Genomic DNA, 16187 nt, shown 5'->3' with positions numbered 1-16187 from the left:
TGAAATCGGGTGCACATCTTTCTGCCAGTGAGGCTGTAGCTCAGTGTGGATGAGGTAAGACTACTTAAAGAATCTGGAGAAAAAGCATAAATATGATTTTTTGTTTTTCTTTTATTAAGTAAAAGGAAAGGGAGTTCAGGTGTGTGATACAAAGGTTCCAGTTTGATCAAACTCTACAAAACCGTTCCCCACCTTGATGAGAGCCGCTGCCTCCCTCAGCCACAGGACACGCGGGGAACGCTGCCTCGGGGAGCTGGCTCACACTGTCTCGCACACACTCCACTCCTGCTCCGTCCCAAGAGGTGAGGGCAGAGGGCGTGCTGGTTCTCTCCGAACTACTTGACACATAGAGATTCGGGCCAACTCTTCAGAGGAGTCTCTTACGACACATGATATTTTAAAAGATCTGAGCAGAAAGTAGGGCAGAGGGCCATGTAAGCAGTGCTGTGTGGCAAATGGAATGTCCCGGTCTGCGGAGCTGTGGCTTGGAAAAGAAGCCCATCAGGCGTTGTACGACGACGAGGACACACTGCCCCCGTGGCCCGTCCAGTTGGTGTGGATGAACTGGCCCGGCTTGGCCAAGAGTTCGTAGGTATGCGCCCCAAAGTAGTCGCGCTGAGCCTGGGGAATAAGGGACAGGCTGGTTAGGACAGAGGCAGGCACGGGACTCCGGGCACCACCCAGGTGGATGTTCACCACCCACCCTAAAGCTTACCTGGATGAGGTTGGCTGGCAGCATCTCGTGTCTGTACCCATCGTAGAAAGAGAGAGCAGTGGTGAAGCAGGGCATGGGAATGCCTGCCTGGACACCAGTACTGATGGCCCGCCGCCAGGAGTCCTGAGCCAGAAAAGCAAAGCCAGAGACTAGTGACTAGCTCTCAGAAAAGACAACAGACTTTCAGGTGTGCGTGCAAGAGCAGATGCCCCTCAGAGCAAAACCCAGAGATGGAATTCCCGTACCACCCAGCTCTGGGCTACACACCTGGCAGTTTTCCACAGCTGACTTAAAGAAGTCATCCAGCAATAGATTCTGAAGTCCTGGGTTTCGATCAAACGCATCTTTTATCTTTCCCAGGAATACACTGAAATAACCATGAGAGAGAAAGTCGATGAATCTCAGGTAGCAGGCTGATAGCCTGGTAGAAAGGAGGGGAAGTAACAGAAACCCCAGCGAGCTACCAAGGCACCTGTCCTCCCGACCCCACCCCCAAAGCTTGCTGTACGGACCAGGAACACCGAAGCCCAGGTCACAAGAGGCCTGGGCAGAGGGCATGACTGTGCGCACGGAAGCACTTTAGACGGGGCAGTGTGAACACTCAAGTAACTGACACACAGGAAGGTGAGGTGACACTTAAAGCTGCCTGGTGGCCAGCGAGAGGACTCCGTGCGCAGCTCCAGGAAAGCCCTCCTGAGAGCGCCTGAGCCCCTGGTTCCCCCACCAGCACTCACCTCCTGATGATGCAGCCCCCCCTCCACATCAGGGCGATGCCACCATAGTTGAGGGTCCAGCCAAATTCAGTGGCTGCCTGTCTTAGCAGCATGAAGCCCTGAGCGTAAGAGATGATCTTGGAGGCATAGAGGGCCTGAAGATGGACACCAAGACTCATCAGAACTGCAGTCAGCACACGGATGCCCTATCTTCCCTGCCCGCTCCCCATTCCCCCCAGCAGCACAGATCCTACTTCCTCATCCCCACCCCCAGCAGTGCAAGGTCTACAGTTTAGGACAGGCTGCAGATCCGATCAAAGGGCACGGCTGGACTGTCCCCCCTCCATGTGGCCTCAGGATGCTCTCCGGAAGCAGCCCCCTCCCCCACCCACCCCTGACAGGGCCCGCACACCTTTCGAATGTCCTCCAGGAATGATTTCTTATCTCCTTCAAACGGGACATTCTGAGGCCCCTTCAGCTTTTTGCTGGCTTGGATCCTCTCATCCTTCAGAGATGATAAGCATCTCGCGAAGACGGCTTCTCCTGTGTGGGGGGAGGGGGTAGATAATGTGTCACCAATGTGCACACACAGAACCCGAGGAGGAGCGCTCGAGCCGGAGTGGGTGAGGGGAGCAGGAGGGGAGCACGACTTCAGTTTTACAAAGAGCTGAAAGTCTCAACCTTAGGCCACCAGAGTTAAAACAAACTTTCATAAGAAGCTCGAAACAGTTAATCTGAAAATGAAAAGTCCAAGTCAGTCTTCCACATAAACGCGGGTATTCAACCACAAAGACCACCATGAAATTCAAAGGGGGTGCTTTAAGGGGAAAAATGAAGCAGCAAAAATCACTATTATTAAGAATGAACTCGGTGTTGGTCCAACAGTAAAATTTCTGTTTCAGCTGGGAGGACTTTAATTTTTAAATGCTCACCAACAACTCAATTTGTTTTCTTTTAAGCACTAATACCCACAACTTTGAAACAACCAGTACATTCAGAAGTAACACAGACTTCACCCTTCATAAAATTACATTTTCTAATTCTTACAGTTTAATTTTCAGTATATCCATGATCATCGTTGCAGTTTAACAGTTTTATTTCATTTGAGTAAAAAAATTTCAATATAGTACTTTATCTTTTTGGTGAGGCAGGTAGCATAGAGGATCTTTGTTCCCTGACTGGGGATCGAACCCACAGTGCCTGCAGTGGAACTGCAGAGTATTAACCACTGGACCTCCAGGGAAGTCCCTCAGTATAGTATTTTAATATTAAGACCATTTGGTATCTTAAAAATCATCACTTATAGTCACCCAATTGACAATTTGCAAAATTAGAATAATTGACCATTTTTCCCAACAGACAAAATGAAGTAAAACCTTTAGGAACTAACAGGGGACTCAGTCTTGAGGAAAGGATTCTGGCCATAGCCTTGAGAGTGGGTGTCTCCCTGGCCCCGTCCGCCTCTCTGGGCTCCTGCACACACACGATGACTTAGCAGTCCTGGGTAAAGGCTTCGAAAGACAAAGGCACAAGAAGGCAAGCGCGGTGTAACCGCAGGGTTGCTTAAAGATTAGACAGAAGACTCGCTTCCCCATTAGTTCAGCAAGCAAGAATGGCACCTGGCCAGGAGGAAGCCTGCCTGCCGTCCACTAGGAAGGGACAAAGTCTCTGAAACATCCGAGTAGGACTCTCTTGAGGGCTCTAATACTCATATATTTGAGTCAATGTTGCACGAACTGCTCCCAGTTACTGGTCCTGTGGCCCGCCCCCGGATGGTATTCAGATTAGCTAAATAGCAGTCCACATCCTTCTCTGTAGAGCTGGACTAACTGCTTCCCTCCTCACCAGGCCAGCAACCACCCTGTTCAATGTGAACAGTGAAGCGTAATTAACCACGAAACCAAAGTGGGAGATTAGGAGGGAAAGGCAACCGGTGTCTGGAAGAGCCAACAGTGCTGGGGAACCACTCTGCCAGGAGCAATGAACAGCCTGTCAGTAAACAGGCCAGAGCCTGCCTTCATTCTTCTTTTCAATCTTGCCAGGTGTATCTATTTTATTCTTTTTTATCTGTTTTTTTGTCACATAGAAAGGCATGAGGGATCTTAGTTCCCCAACCAGGGATTGAACCTGTGCCCCCTGCAGCGGAAGTCCCTATTTTATTCTTAAAGAACCATCATGCTGTTCTGTTAATCCTCTTAGTATTTTTATCTCTGCTGATTATTTCCGTCTCTCTACATCTTTTTGAGTTTGATGTTTAGCTCATTAAGATAAAAAAACAAGGGTGGGAAGGATATAAGACAACTTCAGGACAGCAGTACTCTTCTAAGAACTTAGGAAAGAAATATTAAAGGACTAGAAACACATAAGTAATATTTTACTAGATAACTGAGAAAAAAACTTAGCAAAATAGTGTTGAGTACCTAAGCTTTTATTATTGTGTGAACTGTCGTATGAAAAATTCCATTACAGTTACCTTTCCTATTAAAAAGACCTTAAGTCACTGACTATAATTAAATCACTAATGTTAAAATGATCCAGGGAATTCCCCGGCAGTCCAGTGATTAGGACTCAGTGCTTTCACTGCAGGGCCCCAGCTTCTGTCCCTGGTCAGGGAACTAAGATCCACAAGCTGAGCAGTGTAGCCAAAAAAAAAAACTCCTCAAAGTCAAACTGCAAAAGACAGATAGTGATTCTGGAATTCATCTTAAAGCTCACATGACTGGCAGAAGGATTACAAAGAAGAGATTCAAAGGCAGCTTCAGCCTCTCTCACACTGTAACCTTATGCAAATGCAGAAAGAGCAGACCGCACTTGGAAAGCCAACTAGTGTTGAACAGGCGCTCTGGAAGGCCTGCTCTCAGGGGCAGGGCTACACTAACACTCCAGAAGGATGCCAGGATCAAAACCGAGACAGGGGTTCAGTCAAAAGCTGAGCGTTACCGATGAGGGTGACGGGCACGCCGTACTCCAGGGCGGAGATGGCGGTCCACTTCCCGGTGCCCTTCTGCCCCGCGCTGTCCCGGATCTTTGGCAGCAGGTGTTTGCCATCAGCATCTTGGAACTTGAGAATATTGGCTGTGATTTCAATCAGGAATGAGTCCAGCTCTGTCTTATTCCATTCCTCAAAGGCCTGTGTGCAAGGCATGAAAGAAAGCAATGTGAGAGAAACCAGGGTTATGTAGGAGACACTCCCCTAATGGACTCATCCTTCTCCCCTGTCAATACTGACGGCTGCTCACAACCTGCTCAACACCTGAAGCTAACTGGCTCCTCTCCAGGACACCCCAACACTTCTCCCACCAGCTAAGTTTTATGCTAAGAGTCAGCTGCATCTGATTGCAGCCTGTTGATGCTGGTCTTCTGATCACCAGACTGTGCTTCCCTGAGCCGGGTGTACCCTCACCTCGCATGGGTCTCCCTACAGTCACCTTTCTCCAGCAGTCAATCTGGAGAGCAGCCTCTTACATCCCTTTACTTTTCTTTACAATAATGATCATGAACTAGCTTTTTATAATCAGTCATTATTGTCTGTCCTCTCAAGATCCATGAGGGCAGGACTTTGTTTTTTCCACTAATACATCCCCAACATAGAAGAGTGCCTGGCATATAATCCAGGGACTCATATTATGTAAACCAATTAAATATGAACACACACAAAAAAGTAATGTTTCTATGAAAACTAAGTCATTGTTTTTGAAAGAACAATAAAGAAAAGTCAGTAAAACAAGGTAAATGAGGATGACACATTTAAAAATTAGGAGGAAAAGTAAAAATAAAAATAAAAAAAATAAAATAAAATAAAAATTAGGAGGAAAAGTAGAGAATCTGGAAGGACTCTGCACTGTATACCTTGCAAGTAAGCATCTGTCAATCATGTTCCACTGGAAATAACTGGAAGGACGAGCTCCAGATGAGAAGGCTGACAGATGCCGATCAGCACGGCCACACTTAAAAGGACCGCTCATACAATGACGGGTGGGTGAACTTTTGAACATACCTTCCTGTATTTTCTTTTTGGGGGACTGCACTGAAAGGCATGTAGGGTCTTAGTTCTCCAACCAGGGATGGAACCCATGGCCTGTGCAGTGGAAGCTCAGAATAGGGGACTGCATCGGCAGGCCAGCAGTTAAGACTTCCACTGGCCAGGGAACTAAGATCCCACCTGTTATACGGCCAAAAAATAAATGTTTGCCTATTTAATGATGCTGAAGTATCTAAAGAGTACTAACATCTGCAGTTTACTTTGAAGTATATATTTCAAATATATATAAAATAAATATATTTATTTATATAACATAAAACTAATAGAGGGATGGACAGATAATAAAGCAAGTACTTAACACAGTAAAATGTCAATGGCACAGTCTAGGTTGTGTGTGTAAGTGATCACTCAAGTTCTTTCCGTTGTGTTGTATGTTTGAACACTTTCATAATAAAATGTTGGCGGAAATGCTTGTTTCCATCTCTAGCTTTTTGATTAACTGTCAGCCAGTCCCACCTTGATCAGAAAAACGGGCTTCTGTTGCTCCTCCCATGAGGGACCCTGCAGTTGAGTGACACTGGCCTAAAACACTGTCCCTGGCTGAGTGTCCGCCTGTCACATCTTGTGATCCTGTTACTGAGAGCAGCCCTGGGATGAGGCTGAGTCCAGCCAGGCCACCAGGATGACCAAGGGAAAAACAGTGAGCAAGACTTACTGCCACCCACCTTGGGGCTTCCCAGGTGGTGCTGGTGGTAAAAAAAAACCCACCTGCCAATGCAGGAGACGTGGATTAGACCCCTGGGTCGGGAAGATCCCCTGGAGAAGCCAGTGGCAACCCACTCAAGTATTCTTGCCTGGAGAATCCCCATGGACAGGAGCCTGGTGGGCTTCAGTCCATGGGGTCACAGAGTCAGACACGACCGAGCACGCAGCACTCCTGCCCCGCCCCTGCCCAGGCTCACCTTGGCCATCTCAGCGTGCCCCATGCACAGGACGTCCCTCATCAGGTGGTAGGCCTCACAGATGAGCTGCATGTCCCCGTACTCTATGCCGTTGTGCACCATCTTCACAAAGTGTCCCGCACCCTCGTCCCCAACCTGTGAGAACCACAAGCCAGGAGGCCTTCAGGGGGCCACAAAGCACACCGGAGGAGCCCATGTCCCATCCTTTGGCCAGGCTCCCTCCCCAGACAAAAAAAATGAAGAAGTATCTATAGTATTTTCAACTGCAAGGGGAAAAGAAGCTGGCCAATTAAACCACTTGTACTTTAAACAATACAGAAATGTTCTGTAGTTGTAATGGCCACTGAGGGGTAAGGAGACCTCAGATACAAGGTCTGGCCCTCAACCATGTAAGCCCAGAAATGTGTTCTCGCCAGGGTGCCAGAGTGGACAAGGTACTGATGTATAATAAAGCCAGCAAGGTTATAAAACCACAATACCAGTCTGTGAATTTATGATGAGAAATTTAACTTTGTGTGGTGACCAGTGTTAGTCCAAGTGACACCCTCCTCTGTCCCTGTGGATAAGCCACAGGGGAAGTCAGAGTACCTGAAAACTGGCTGGAGGGCATCGAGTCTGGACAGGGAGGGTGACGGGGCATCAGACTGCACGTCAGGTGCTGCCATCTCCAGGACGGGACGTGCCTGCCCGTGGATGGTGCTGGTGGCCCAAGCAGTGTCCCCGCAGCTGCACAGCCGGGAGGAATGCTGTCCCAGGTCACCCTTACACAGAGGCTTCCGCCCACCTTTCCACTGCTGACCTACCCCCTCCTGGTTTTGACACTTTCTTCGGCCGTGAAATTATATGGCTAATAACACCTTGCTTCACCCCTTCCTTCCTGTAACTTCAGTACTGAACTAAGGGGGGCCCGCTTTTAGTGTCTAGACCAGTTTTTTCAATAACCTAAGGGGAAGGCTTGGGGCTATGGAAAATCAATGAGAGTTGATCAAGATACACAGGCAAGTACTGTTACTTTCTCCATGGTTACGTCCTAAATGTATCTAAAAAAAAGTTACTGCCACTGTGCCTTCATTTTTACTATAGCAATTTATTCAAGGAACAAACTCCCTTCCCAGTCCTCCATACTTGTGAGGAACTTACTCAGTCCTCTGAGTCACAGCACCAGCCCCTCTTGACACAAGGGTTTCTGACTGACCTCAGTGACCACGGGTTAAAGTGTGAGGGCAGCTTGGTCACCAGGCCCTGTCAGGCCCAGGCATGGGGAGGGCCCCTCCTTCCCTGTGTCCTTGAGTCCTTGTTTCATCCCTGCCTTTTATCTCATGTAAAACAAAACATCAATAAAAATGGCACGTAGAATAAAATTCCAGGGGATTAGGAGCTAAAGCAATCTTGGAGGTCACCCAGCCCAACCCCCATATTTGACAAATGAGAACACTGAAGCCCATGGAAGACAGTGACTGAAGCCCAGGGGACAGTGACTGAAGCCCATGGAAGACAGTGACTGAAGCCCAGGGGAAAACAGTGACTGAAGCCCAGGGGACACAGTGACCATCTAATGTCACAGTTCTAGTTAGTGGGGAGCCAGCATGACAACTCAGGTGTCCCCAGCCCAGTGCTCTGTTCATTGATGGGATGGACTGAGGCTGTAACAAGAGACAATGTATTTTATTCATAACACAAAATATAGGAAGGGGAAGTATTAGCCTTGGCCTCTGTCACATTCAGTGAGGGCAAAAAGCTGCAGCTTTTCTGTGCTAATCTAGCACAGAGTACCAATCCCAGGAGCAAACTCCACATTTGATTCTGACATTCTTTTTTTTCCAGCTGTGCAGCTTGTGGGATCTTAGTTCCCTAACCAGGGACTGAACCCAGGCCATGGCAATGAGATTGTGAAGTCCTAACCACTGGACCACCAGGAAACTCCCTTGGCATTCTTTCTTTAGCCATGAAGTAATATGACTAAAAAATCTTAGTTCACCTTTTCTTTCCTGATACTTTTTTAAGGAATCCATATTTTAGATGAATTGAGAAGGGCTGCTTTTAATATCAACCTCCAGTTATGAATATTAAGATACAAGGAATGTACAAGAGACACGTTTTAGACACCAGCTATGCTAGTGTCTTAAGAGACTGAGGCACTCATGTGACAAAGCAAACCACCGGGCCTGCAGCGATCCTCTGCACCCTGTGCCCGTGGTGCCAACTGGCTCGAGCGGGGCCCAGAACCTACCCAGTCACAGCAGGGTTCTCCTGTCCCCACTTTGGCGGCGATGCCTTGGAAGATGGCCTTGATGTGGGGCCTGTGGGAGGGAAGCGCGTGGTTCAGCTGCCAAGAACAGAAGGGCTGAGGGCTCCTTAAGTTCTCAAGGACGGCCCCTCCCACCCAATTTTTCCTTTCTAATGGAAGGTGGGAGTGCCCTCGAAAAAGTCATGAATAAACTAAGTCCTCAAGGTAAGCCAGTCAGAGGCTGCGGACTATCTGATTTGAGATAGGAGACAAAAAGCCTGGGCAGAAGGGTCAGCAAGGCCCCAGGAGAAACTTCTGTGCATCTCAGAAAACACAGCGATCCCCACCGTTCCCACAGAGCCTTCTACTGTCTGGAATGATGTTATCACTGATGGCAGGATCCTGGACAGACAGAACCGGAAGCACTTCCAAGAGCTGTATTCCTTACCGTTCGGAGAAAAAGCAGCTGCTCTGCATTCCTTGCATGCCTCCTGTACCTCCTGACACCTTTTCCTTCTGTTCTCACTGCTAACCAATACAGGCTACTTCACAAAAGGGATTCGGTGAAGACATGAAACCTGATGGGGCTGCATAGGATGAGGGGCTGAGGCAGCTCCACTTTAACCCTTTAGAGCTTCCCTGAACTTGACTCACTTTTTCAGGTAAAAGTACCATTTCTGCTCCTGACGGGCCAGTCAGGAAAATGTATCCACGGGAACTGGAGCACTCATGAATGTATGTATAGCACTTTCGTGTGTACCGTCTGCAGTTCTAACAGCCTTCACTGGGCAGTACCCAAGGTAACTCTTTTTAAGCTTATAAGAGCAGGAAGGCCTCTGCCTCTAGATTTTAACACATTCAAGAGAATCATTAGGGAAAGACTGAAGGCAGGAGGAGAAGGGGGTGACAGAGGATGAGATGGTTAGATGGCATCACTGACTCGATGGACGTGAGTGAACAAGCTCTGGGAGTTGGTGATGGACAAGGAAGCCTGGTGTGCTGCAGTCCACGGGGTCCCAAAGAGTGGGACATGACTGAGCGAATGAATTAACTAACTAATCATTAGGGGAGTAATTAAAAGAATAATCTTTCCCAATAAACCCCTCATCTCTGGGGACTGGATTTGATCACTCCTTTTTTAATAAATTCTTCTTTTTTTTAAACTTTTTTTGTCTAAGCCTCAATGCATGTGGGATCCTAGCTCCCCAATCAGGGACTAAACCCATGCACCCTACAATAGAAGCTCAGAGTCTTAACCGTAAGACTGCCAGGGAAGTCCCTGATCACGCCTTACTTTATTGCCTAATGTAAGTCTACAATATTTGGAAACCAAACTCATTCAAAAAAGTACATTGCCTGTCCATGTCTCCCTCACAGGGATCCTTCCTTTTCTATTTCTTTCTCTTCTGCTCTATCTATTGTCCTCTATCTGGCTTTCTCTTTTCCTGCAGCCTCAGCAGTGGTGTTTCCCTCAGTCTAAGTTACATACAACTAATTACTTGCATCTTTTCATTTTAATCCTCTACCCAGCTTATCACCCCAACCCCTGTGTCTCATACAGCCCACCTGTTACATCATCACCAGAGCACCTCCCTTCCGGCCGACTACCCGTCCTCTTACACACAGCACGGTGGGCAATGTAAAATTTGTTTCTTCCTCAGTTAAGTAAAAATTCTCTACCTGGTTTCCAGGGAACGGAAGAGGCCTCATCTGACTGCCATTATTCACAGTGATTAACTATACATATCTGAGCTGAAGAGGCAAACCTTACTCCTAAGTCCAGACAGTGCATTATCTGAGCTGCCTTCTTAAAGCCTCTGAACCCTTGAAGCCTACTTAGAACTTCCATTATCGGTACTGGAGGAAATAACAGAGAGAAAAAGGAAAAGAGAAACAGGTACACACATTACATCAAAGCAACAAAACATAAAAGACTATGTCCAGCATCTCCCATCGCCATCACTCAGACTGCACAGAGGACAGTGGGTGGCAGGGCTGGCCTCCACCCACCGATCTCTAGGTCCAGGCTCCCTGTGCCCATGCAGGTGGTGCCTGCAGTACTCACCAGGCCTCCTTGTTCCCTCCCGGCATAAGCGACGGGCCATATCGGGCCCCGTCCTCTCCACCGCTAACTCCGCTCCCCACAAACAAGATGCCCTTCTCCTTGAGGTCTCGACACCGTCTCTACAGGAAAGAAAAAGAATTTCATCATGTTTCCTAAAATCAGTTTCTCCCACCATATGAGACAGGTATGGACATTCCACATTTGACTTCAGTGACCCAAGAATCCAAGAATAACCTGGCCATTCAAGATATTTAATTCCCTCAGTTTGGGAACTTAAAAAAAAAAATCCATGGATGTTTAAGATAGCTACCCAAAGGGAGGGCTTCCCTCGTAGCTCAGTTGGTAAAGAATCTGCCTGCAATGCAGGAGACCCAGATTCGATTCCTGGGTCGGGAAGATCCCCGAAGAAGTAACTGGCAACCAACTCCAGTATTCTTGCCTAGAGAATCCCCATGGACAGAGGAGCCTGGTAGGCTACAGTCCATGGAGTTGCAAGAGTCAGACACAACTTAGCAACTAAACCAAACCAACCCAAAGGGAAATAATAAAGCCAAACATACATTCTCACCTTACAGACCTTGTACAATAAGACTCAACGAAGAGGTGGTTTAATACAAGCATGACTTATGGCCACTCGGCACTTAGATTGTACCGGGACTTTCCCAGCACATGAACCCATTAGAGCAGTGGCCCTCACCCACACTGCCCAAAGATGTATCACGGATTGGTGAAGAGAAAGGGACATGAGCATAAACGCCCAGCTTGCTGAGTCTAAGCAGCAGTCATCCTTCTGAGTTCCATGTGTGACCAGTGAGAACCTCATCCATCAAGCACGTCTTGATGGCCAGTCCCCAAAGAATCAGCACCACAGGATGTCCACTCTTCCGTCACATGCGCAGCACTGCTGCTTTTTTTCTAAAATGTTCCCAGAACCTGGAAGAATGTGGACTGAGAAACACTCACCATGGTATCCCTGTATTCAGAATTTCCTCCATCAATGATGATATCACCAATGTCTAGCAAAGGTACCTGTTAACCAGACACCAGCATTAAGGCAAAGAAATGAAAGACAAAAATGAATATACCTTGACCAGCTAAAACAAACAAGAATTTATCCCAAATAAACCTGAAAGCCTGAAAGTGTGTGTGTCTGTGTGTGTGTCTGTGTGTAAAAAGTTTAATCTTCAACAATCCTCTCTGAGGCTAGAGTTGAAAGTCAAAGTGTCAATCACTCAGTCATGTCTGACTCTTTTTCAAACCCTTGGACTGTAGCCCACCAGGCTCCTCCGTGCATCGAATTCTCCAGGCAAGAATACTGGAGCAGTTTGCCATTTCCTTTTCTGGGGGATCTTCCCAACCTAGAGAGAGAACCTGGGTCTTGCACACTGCTGGCAGATTCTTTGCTGTCTGGCCACTAGGCCAGGGAAACCCTATTTAAGCTTAGGGCTAGCAAGCAAACCCAATCAGAACTCTCCACAACTGAAGTAATTCTTTTTAACTAAGATTTTTACAACAAACAAATCCTACTTGGAAAATTTTCTATGTCCAATGGGTACCACGTATCTAGGATTTATATTCCTAGATTGGATTAGTTTTAAAAGATCTATAAAATCTCTGCCTGGAACAGAAAGTGGGTCCAGTAAATATCTAATGGTTTGGTATATGAATAAATTATTTGATCACCACCATTTGAAGATGGCAGGAAAAGACCAGGCATTGAACAAGAATATCTTCCTATGGCTCACCAACTAAGCTGGCTTTATCATTCAATCTCCCCCCACAAGGGAGATTCATTATTCAACCTCCCCGCACAAGGCTCCAGTTTACATTACTTAATACTGTCCTGTGCTGAAGAGTGGACTTCCATGGTGGCTCAAATGGTAAAGAATCTACCTCCAATGCAGGAGACCCACGTTCGATCCCTAGGTCAGGAAGATTCCCTGGAGAAGGGAATTGCTACCCACTTCAGTATTCTTGCCTGGAGAATTCCATGGACAGAGGAGCCTGGTGGGTTACAGTCCAGGGGTTCCCTAAGAGTCAGACTCTCTCATACACACACAGTGAAGAGTACTCTGCAATTTTCCAGTTCATTCCATCCAAACTAGTCCTGGGCAGCCTGACATCTTACTACACAAAAAATCTGGTGTGTCATTTATCACAACGTTGTTCTTTTCTAGGTCATTTTTCAACAGAGGCATAGTGGAGTCTTAACCACTGGACCTCTAGGGAAGTCCCAGAACTGGAAGCTTTTTTTGAACATCAAAGATAGACTTCACTGAGATTACTGATATTTCTATTCTGGTTGATAATGAATTCTTACTGACATGTCTCTTGGTGGCCTCAGAATTTTATATACAAAGAATTATCACCACCCAAGGATACACTGTTACTTAATTAGTGCCAATCAAGTTAACCACCACTGAGTCATTAAAGCAGCAGTTTTGTCAGGAGTGAGCAGACTGCATCTAGAAACTGAAAAGGGACAAAAGGTCTTAACCAAAAAGCAGTGAAACAGCTAAAGGAAGTCCTGTCAGATGAGTGGTAGCTGGGAGAGAGCTGGCCTCACCAGTTTCTCAATGAAATCATCAACGGCCTGACCGGCCTTCACAAGGAGGATGATCCGCCGTGGCTTCTTCAGCTTGGACGCCATTTCCTCCAAGGAGTGAGCACCAAGCACCTTGGTGCCCTTCGCCTCGTTGGCCAAGAAGTCATCAACTTTGGAGACTGTCCTATTAAAAGCACAGACCTAGAAGGACAAAGGGCCTGATTAGGAGACCTAGGACACAGAAGACCTTCAGACTGAGGATCAAGGAACAACGGGTTTCTATACAGCCCAAGGTTTTGGGAAGGGAGGACCCTGATTCTAACTTTTCTCCACCCAAGTGCTGATGGATCACCATAAAGTTAATTATAGGATAAAAAAGCAAAGGACTGAATATAAGCAAAGGTCAACTGGCCGTAACATATTGGGCCAGAGCCTGTCACTATTTGGTTAGGACTTAAATCTGGGAACTGGCTAGTTCCAGATGTTACCTTTTGTCACTGATAATTCTTGTATGTAATTCTTGTATGTACTCGGGTGTAGTACTCACACCCGAACTTTCCTCCAGATCCCATTAGGCAATAAAGTTGAGATCTACACTTTCGGAGGGATTTCTCCGCCTCAGAAGAGGGGCGGGTTTACTCAAGGCCACCTTGCAGAATGGGTGGGTCTGTTCAGCAGGACTCCTTCCTGAGAGGACTGTAAAGTGGGCCTCCCACCCCCACATGTAAAGCGGGGCTTCTCTCTCTTGCAAAAATGTTAAGCAGCAACAGAGCAAACAGAAAGAGAACCACATTCCAGGTTACAAGGGATCTTCCAAATCAGAACAGTCCCCAGCACTCAGGCTAAGGCACCGAGGACCCCTAAAGGAAGAGTGTGCCCCTCCCCACTTACCACAAAGCCATGGTCATTCATGTTCAAAATTAAGTTCTGGCCCATGACAGCCAGTCCAATCAGGGCAATGTCAGCTCTGAAAGAGGGGAAGAGGAACAAAGGAAACTTGTCAGTTGTACTTAATTCATCACAACTCATGAGTTTTCTAGCTTTTGATACAATTAACAACTCATCTTAACTTTCCTCTAGCCCACTCCTCCCTTTTGCACTTTAGACCCTGGGGTTGCAGCCTTCAGGCCACCCCCCATCGACCACTTCGCGGGTCTCCAAGTTCTCCTGGACCAACGACACATGCACAAGGAGGGGGTTCCCGGCACAGGCTCTTCTGTGCTACGGCCGAGCTGGTGATGACGCGTCCGAGGCCTTCCGTCTCTGCAGCCGGGCCGTCCAGGGGCCCGAGCTGCCCTCGGCCACGCCTGTCCCCTCCTCTCTCTCCTTTACTAGGAACGGGATCCGCCCGCGTCACCGCGAGGGGCAGAGGGGCTGGGTCCCAGGAAAGGCGAGGCCGCGGGGTTGGCATGGGGTCCGGGGCTTCTCTGGAGGTCCCGGGCTCCGGGCGCCACGAGGCCGGGCTCTGGAGACCCCCGGGGCGAGGCGGCGTCAGGGGCGGCTCCGGTGTCCGCGCCGGCCCCCGGAAAGTTCCCTGGCCACCCGCAGGGTCACTCACTGGGCCATGGCGGCGGCGACGGCGGCGGCGGCAGACCCGGCTGGAGCAAGCAGACCCGAAGTGCAGGGAGCGTATGGCGAGGATGATCCCGGCCGAGTCCTGATCCGGCTCGCCCCCGGAGGCTCTGGCCGCGGCTTTCCAGCGCTGGCCAATCGGAAGGGCGGGGCGGAGTCTTGATGACACGCCATTGGTCCGGCCTGGCGCCTGTTAGACCACCTGAGGAAAGTAGGCCCGCCCATTCCTAGGGCTGGTTCAGGAGAGCGCCGAGCACATCGATGACATCTCCTGCTCGCCCGCGGGGGCGTGGCGCGGGCGGTGGGCGCGGGTCCCGGGCGAAGGACACGTAGGGCCTGAGTTCTGCTCCGAGCCTCGGTCCGGAAGAGTGGTGGCTCACGTCGGGCCGCGCTTTCCAGTGAAGCGGGCACTTGGACGCCTGTTGTTCAAGTGTCCATCACTCCCTCCCTTCGCCGCGGGTACCCTGGGGATTATGCGTGGAATTGCTCCACCCTGGACAGGGCCCGAGGTGCATTCCTTCCTTTTTAAATTGTTATTTATTTGGCTGCGCCTGGCTCTTAGTTGTGCTTAAGGGATTTTTAGTTCTAGTTGCATCATGAGAACTCTCAGTTGTGGCATGGGGGATCTTAGTTGCCCCACCAGGCATCAAACCCGGACCCTGCAGTCGTAGCCACTGGAGCACCAGGGAAGTCCCCGGAGGTGTATTCGTGTCTGTAGACACGTGTGATGAGTGCCAAGAAACGTTGCTCCTCACCATGACCCTGTGGGGGGTCCAGCCCCGGCTGATCCAGGGTATTCGAAGCGGGGACGGCGTCGGCGACCCATTTATTTAAATATTTTATCAAAGATATAAAGAGTAATAGGATGAGGATAGCTCAGTGAGGAAATTCAGTGGAGAAAAGAGGCTGAATAAACTTCCAAAGCAGGGAATTTACGTCACCTACGAAGGCCGCAGGCGTCCTCCCGTTCTCCCAAAGGAGAGGAGACATTAAGGCCTCCCCGGTCGGATCTTAGAAGCCCAGGCAAAATTAGTAGGCTTGACGAGCTTCCCCGCCTCAGAGGAAAAATTCAGCTAGAAGGTGAAAGAAAGAACGACATGGGGAGACCAAGTTTCGGTGAACAAGGCCCGCACTTTATTTTCCAAAATAGTTTTTTATGCCTTAAGTTGTGCATAGAGGATAATGGGGGAAGGGGTGGAATCATGCAGGGACAGCAGTTACTGGTCATAATCGAAGCCAGGCTTTCAAACTTATCATATGCAAAAGTTCAGGTGAATTACATCATCTTCTGGTCAGGAGGCCTGTTAACATTTTAAGAAACTTATCTTTCTCTAAAGGTGATTATTCCAAAGTCAGGCACCAGCCTCCAGAAAAGCATTGGACAAAGCTGCACTCCTATAGAGCAA

General features: G+C 48.5%; 1 protein-coding gene across 2 annotated transcripts; it reads right to left on the bottom strand.

The window, feature by feature from the left end:
- Positions 1-91: 91 nt before the first annotated feature.
- PGD (phosphogluconate dehydrogenase) lies at positions 92-15021 on the bottom strand. 2 transcript variants are annotated; one of them, XM_086344447.1, is made up of 13 exons: positions 14768-14893; positions 14101-14176; positions 13231-13410; positions 11628-11693; positions 10665-10783; positions 8603-8672; positions 6373-6507; positions 4369-4558; positions 1841-1971; positions 1450-1583; positions 983-1082; positions 716-838; positions 92-621 (listed from the first exon to the last, which is right to left on the bottom strand). In XM_086344447.1, exons 1-13 carry the CDS (start codon positions 14773-14775, stop codon positions 502-504), a joined length of 1452 nt encoding a protein of 483 aa, XP_086200573.1. In that variant the 5' UTR covers positions 14776-14893; the 3' UTR covers positions 92-501. The 2 variants fall into 2 exon arrangements, with proteins under 2 accessions (XP_086200573.1, XP_086200574.1); XM_086344448.1 differs by lacking the exon at positions 6373-6507 and having other exon boundaries at positions 14768-15021.
- Positions 15022-16187: the final 1166 nt, after the last annotated feature.

Source organism: Bos grunniens, chromosome 16 (genome assembly GCF_055505025.1).
Source record: "Bos grunniens cultivar Pamir isolate PY7600 chromosome 16, Bosgru_T2T1.0, whole genome shotgun sequence".
Lineage (NCBI taxonomy): Eukaryota > Metazoa > Chordata > Mammalia > Artiodactyla > Bovidae > Bos > Bos grunniens.
Note: the sequence above shows the minus strand (reverse complement) of the source record. Positions and strands in the feature narration are given on the sequence as shown.

Coding starts and splice junctions, on each gene's coding strand:
- PGD (XM_086344448.1), bottom strand. CDS start 15,006: ATGGGCGGGCCTACTTTCCTCAGGTGGTCTAACAGGCGCCAGGCCGGA. Junction 11,694..13,230: donor ATGATTTCATTGAGAAACTG/GTGAGGCCAGCT, acceptor TCTGGTTAACAG/GTACCTTTGCTAGACATTGG. Junction 8,673..10,664: donor GGAGGGAACAAGGAGGCCTG/GTGAGTACTGCA, acceptor TCCCTCCCACAG/GCCCCACATCAAGGCCATCT.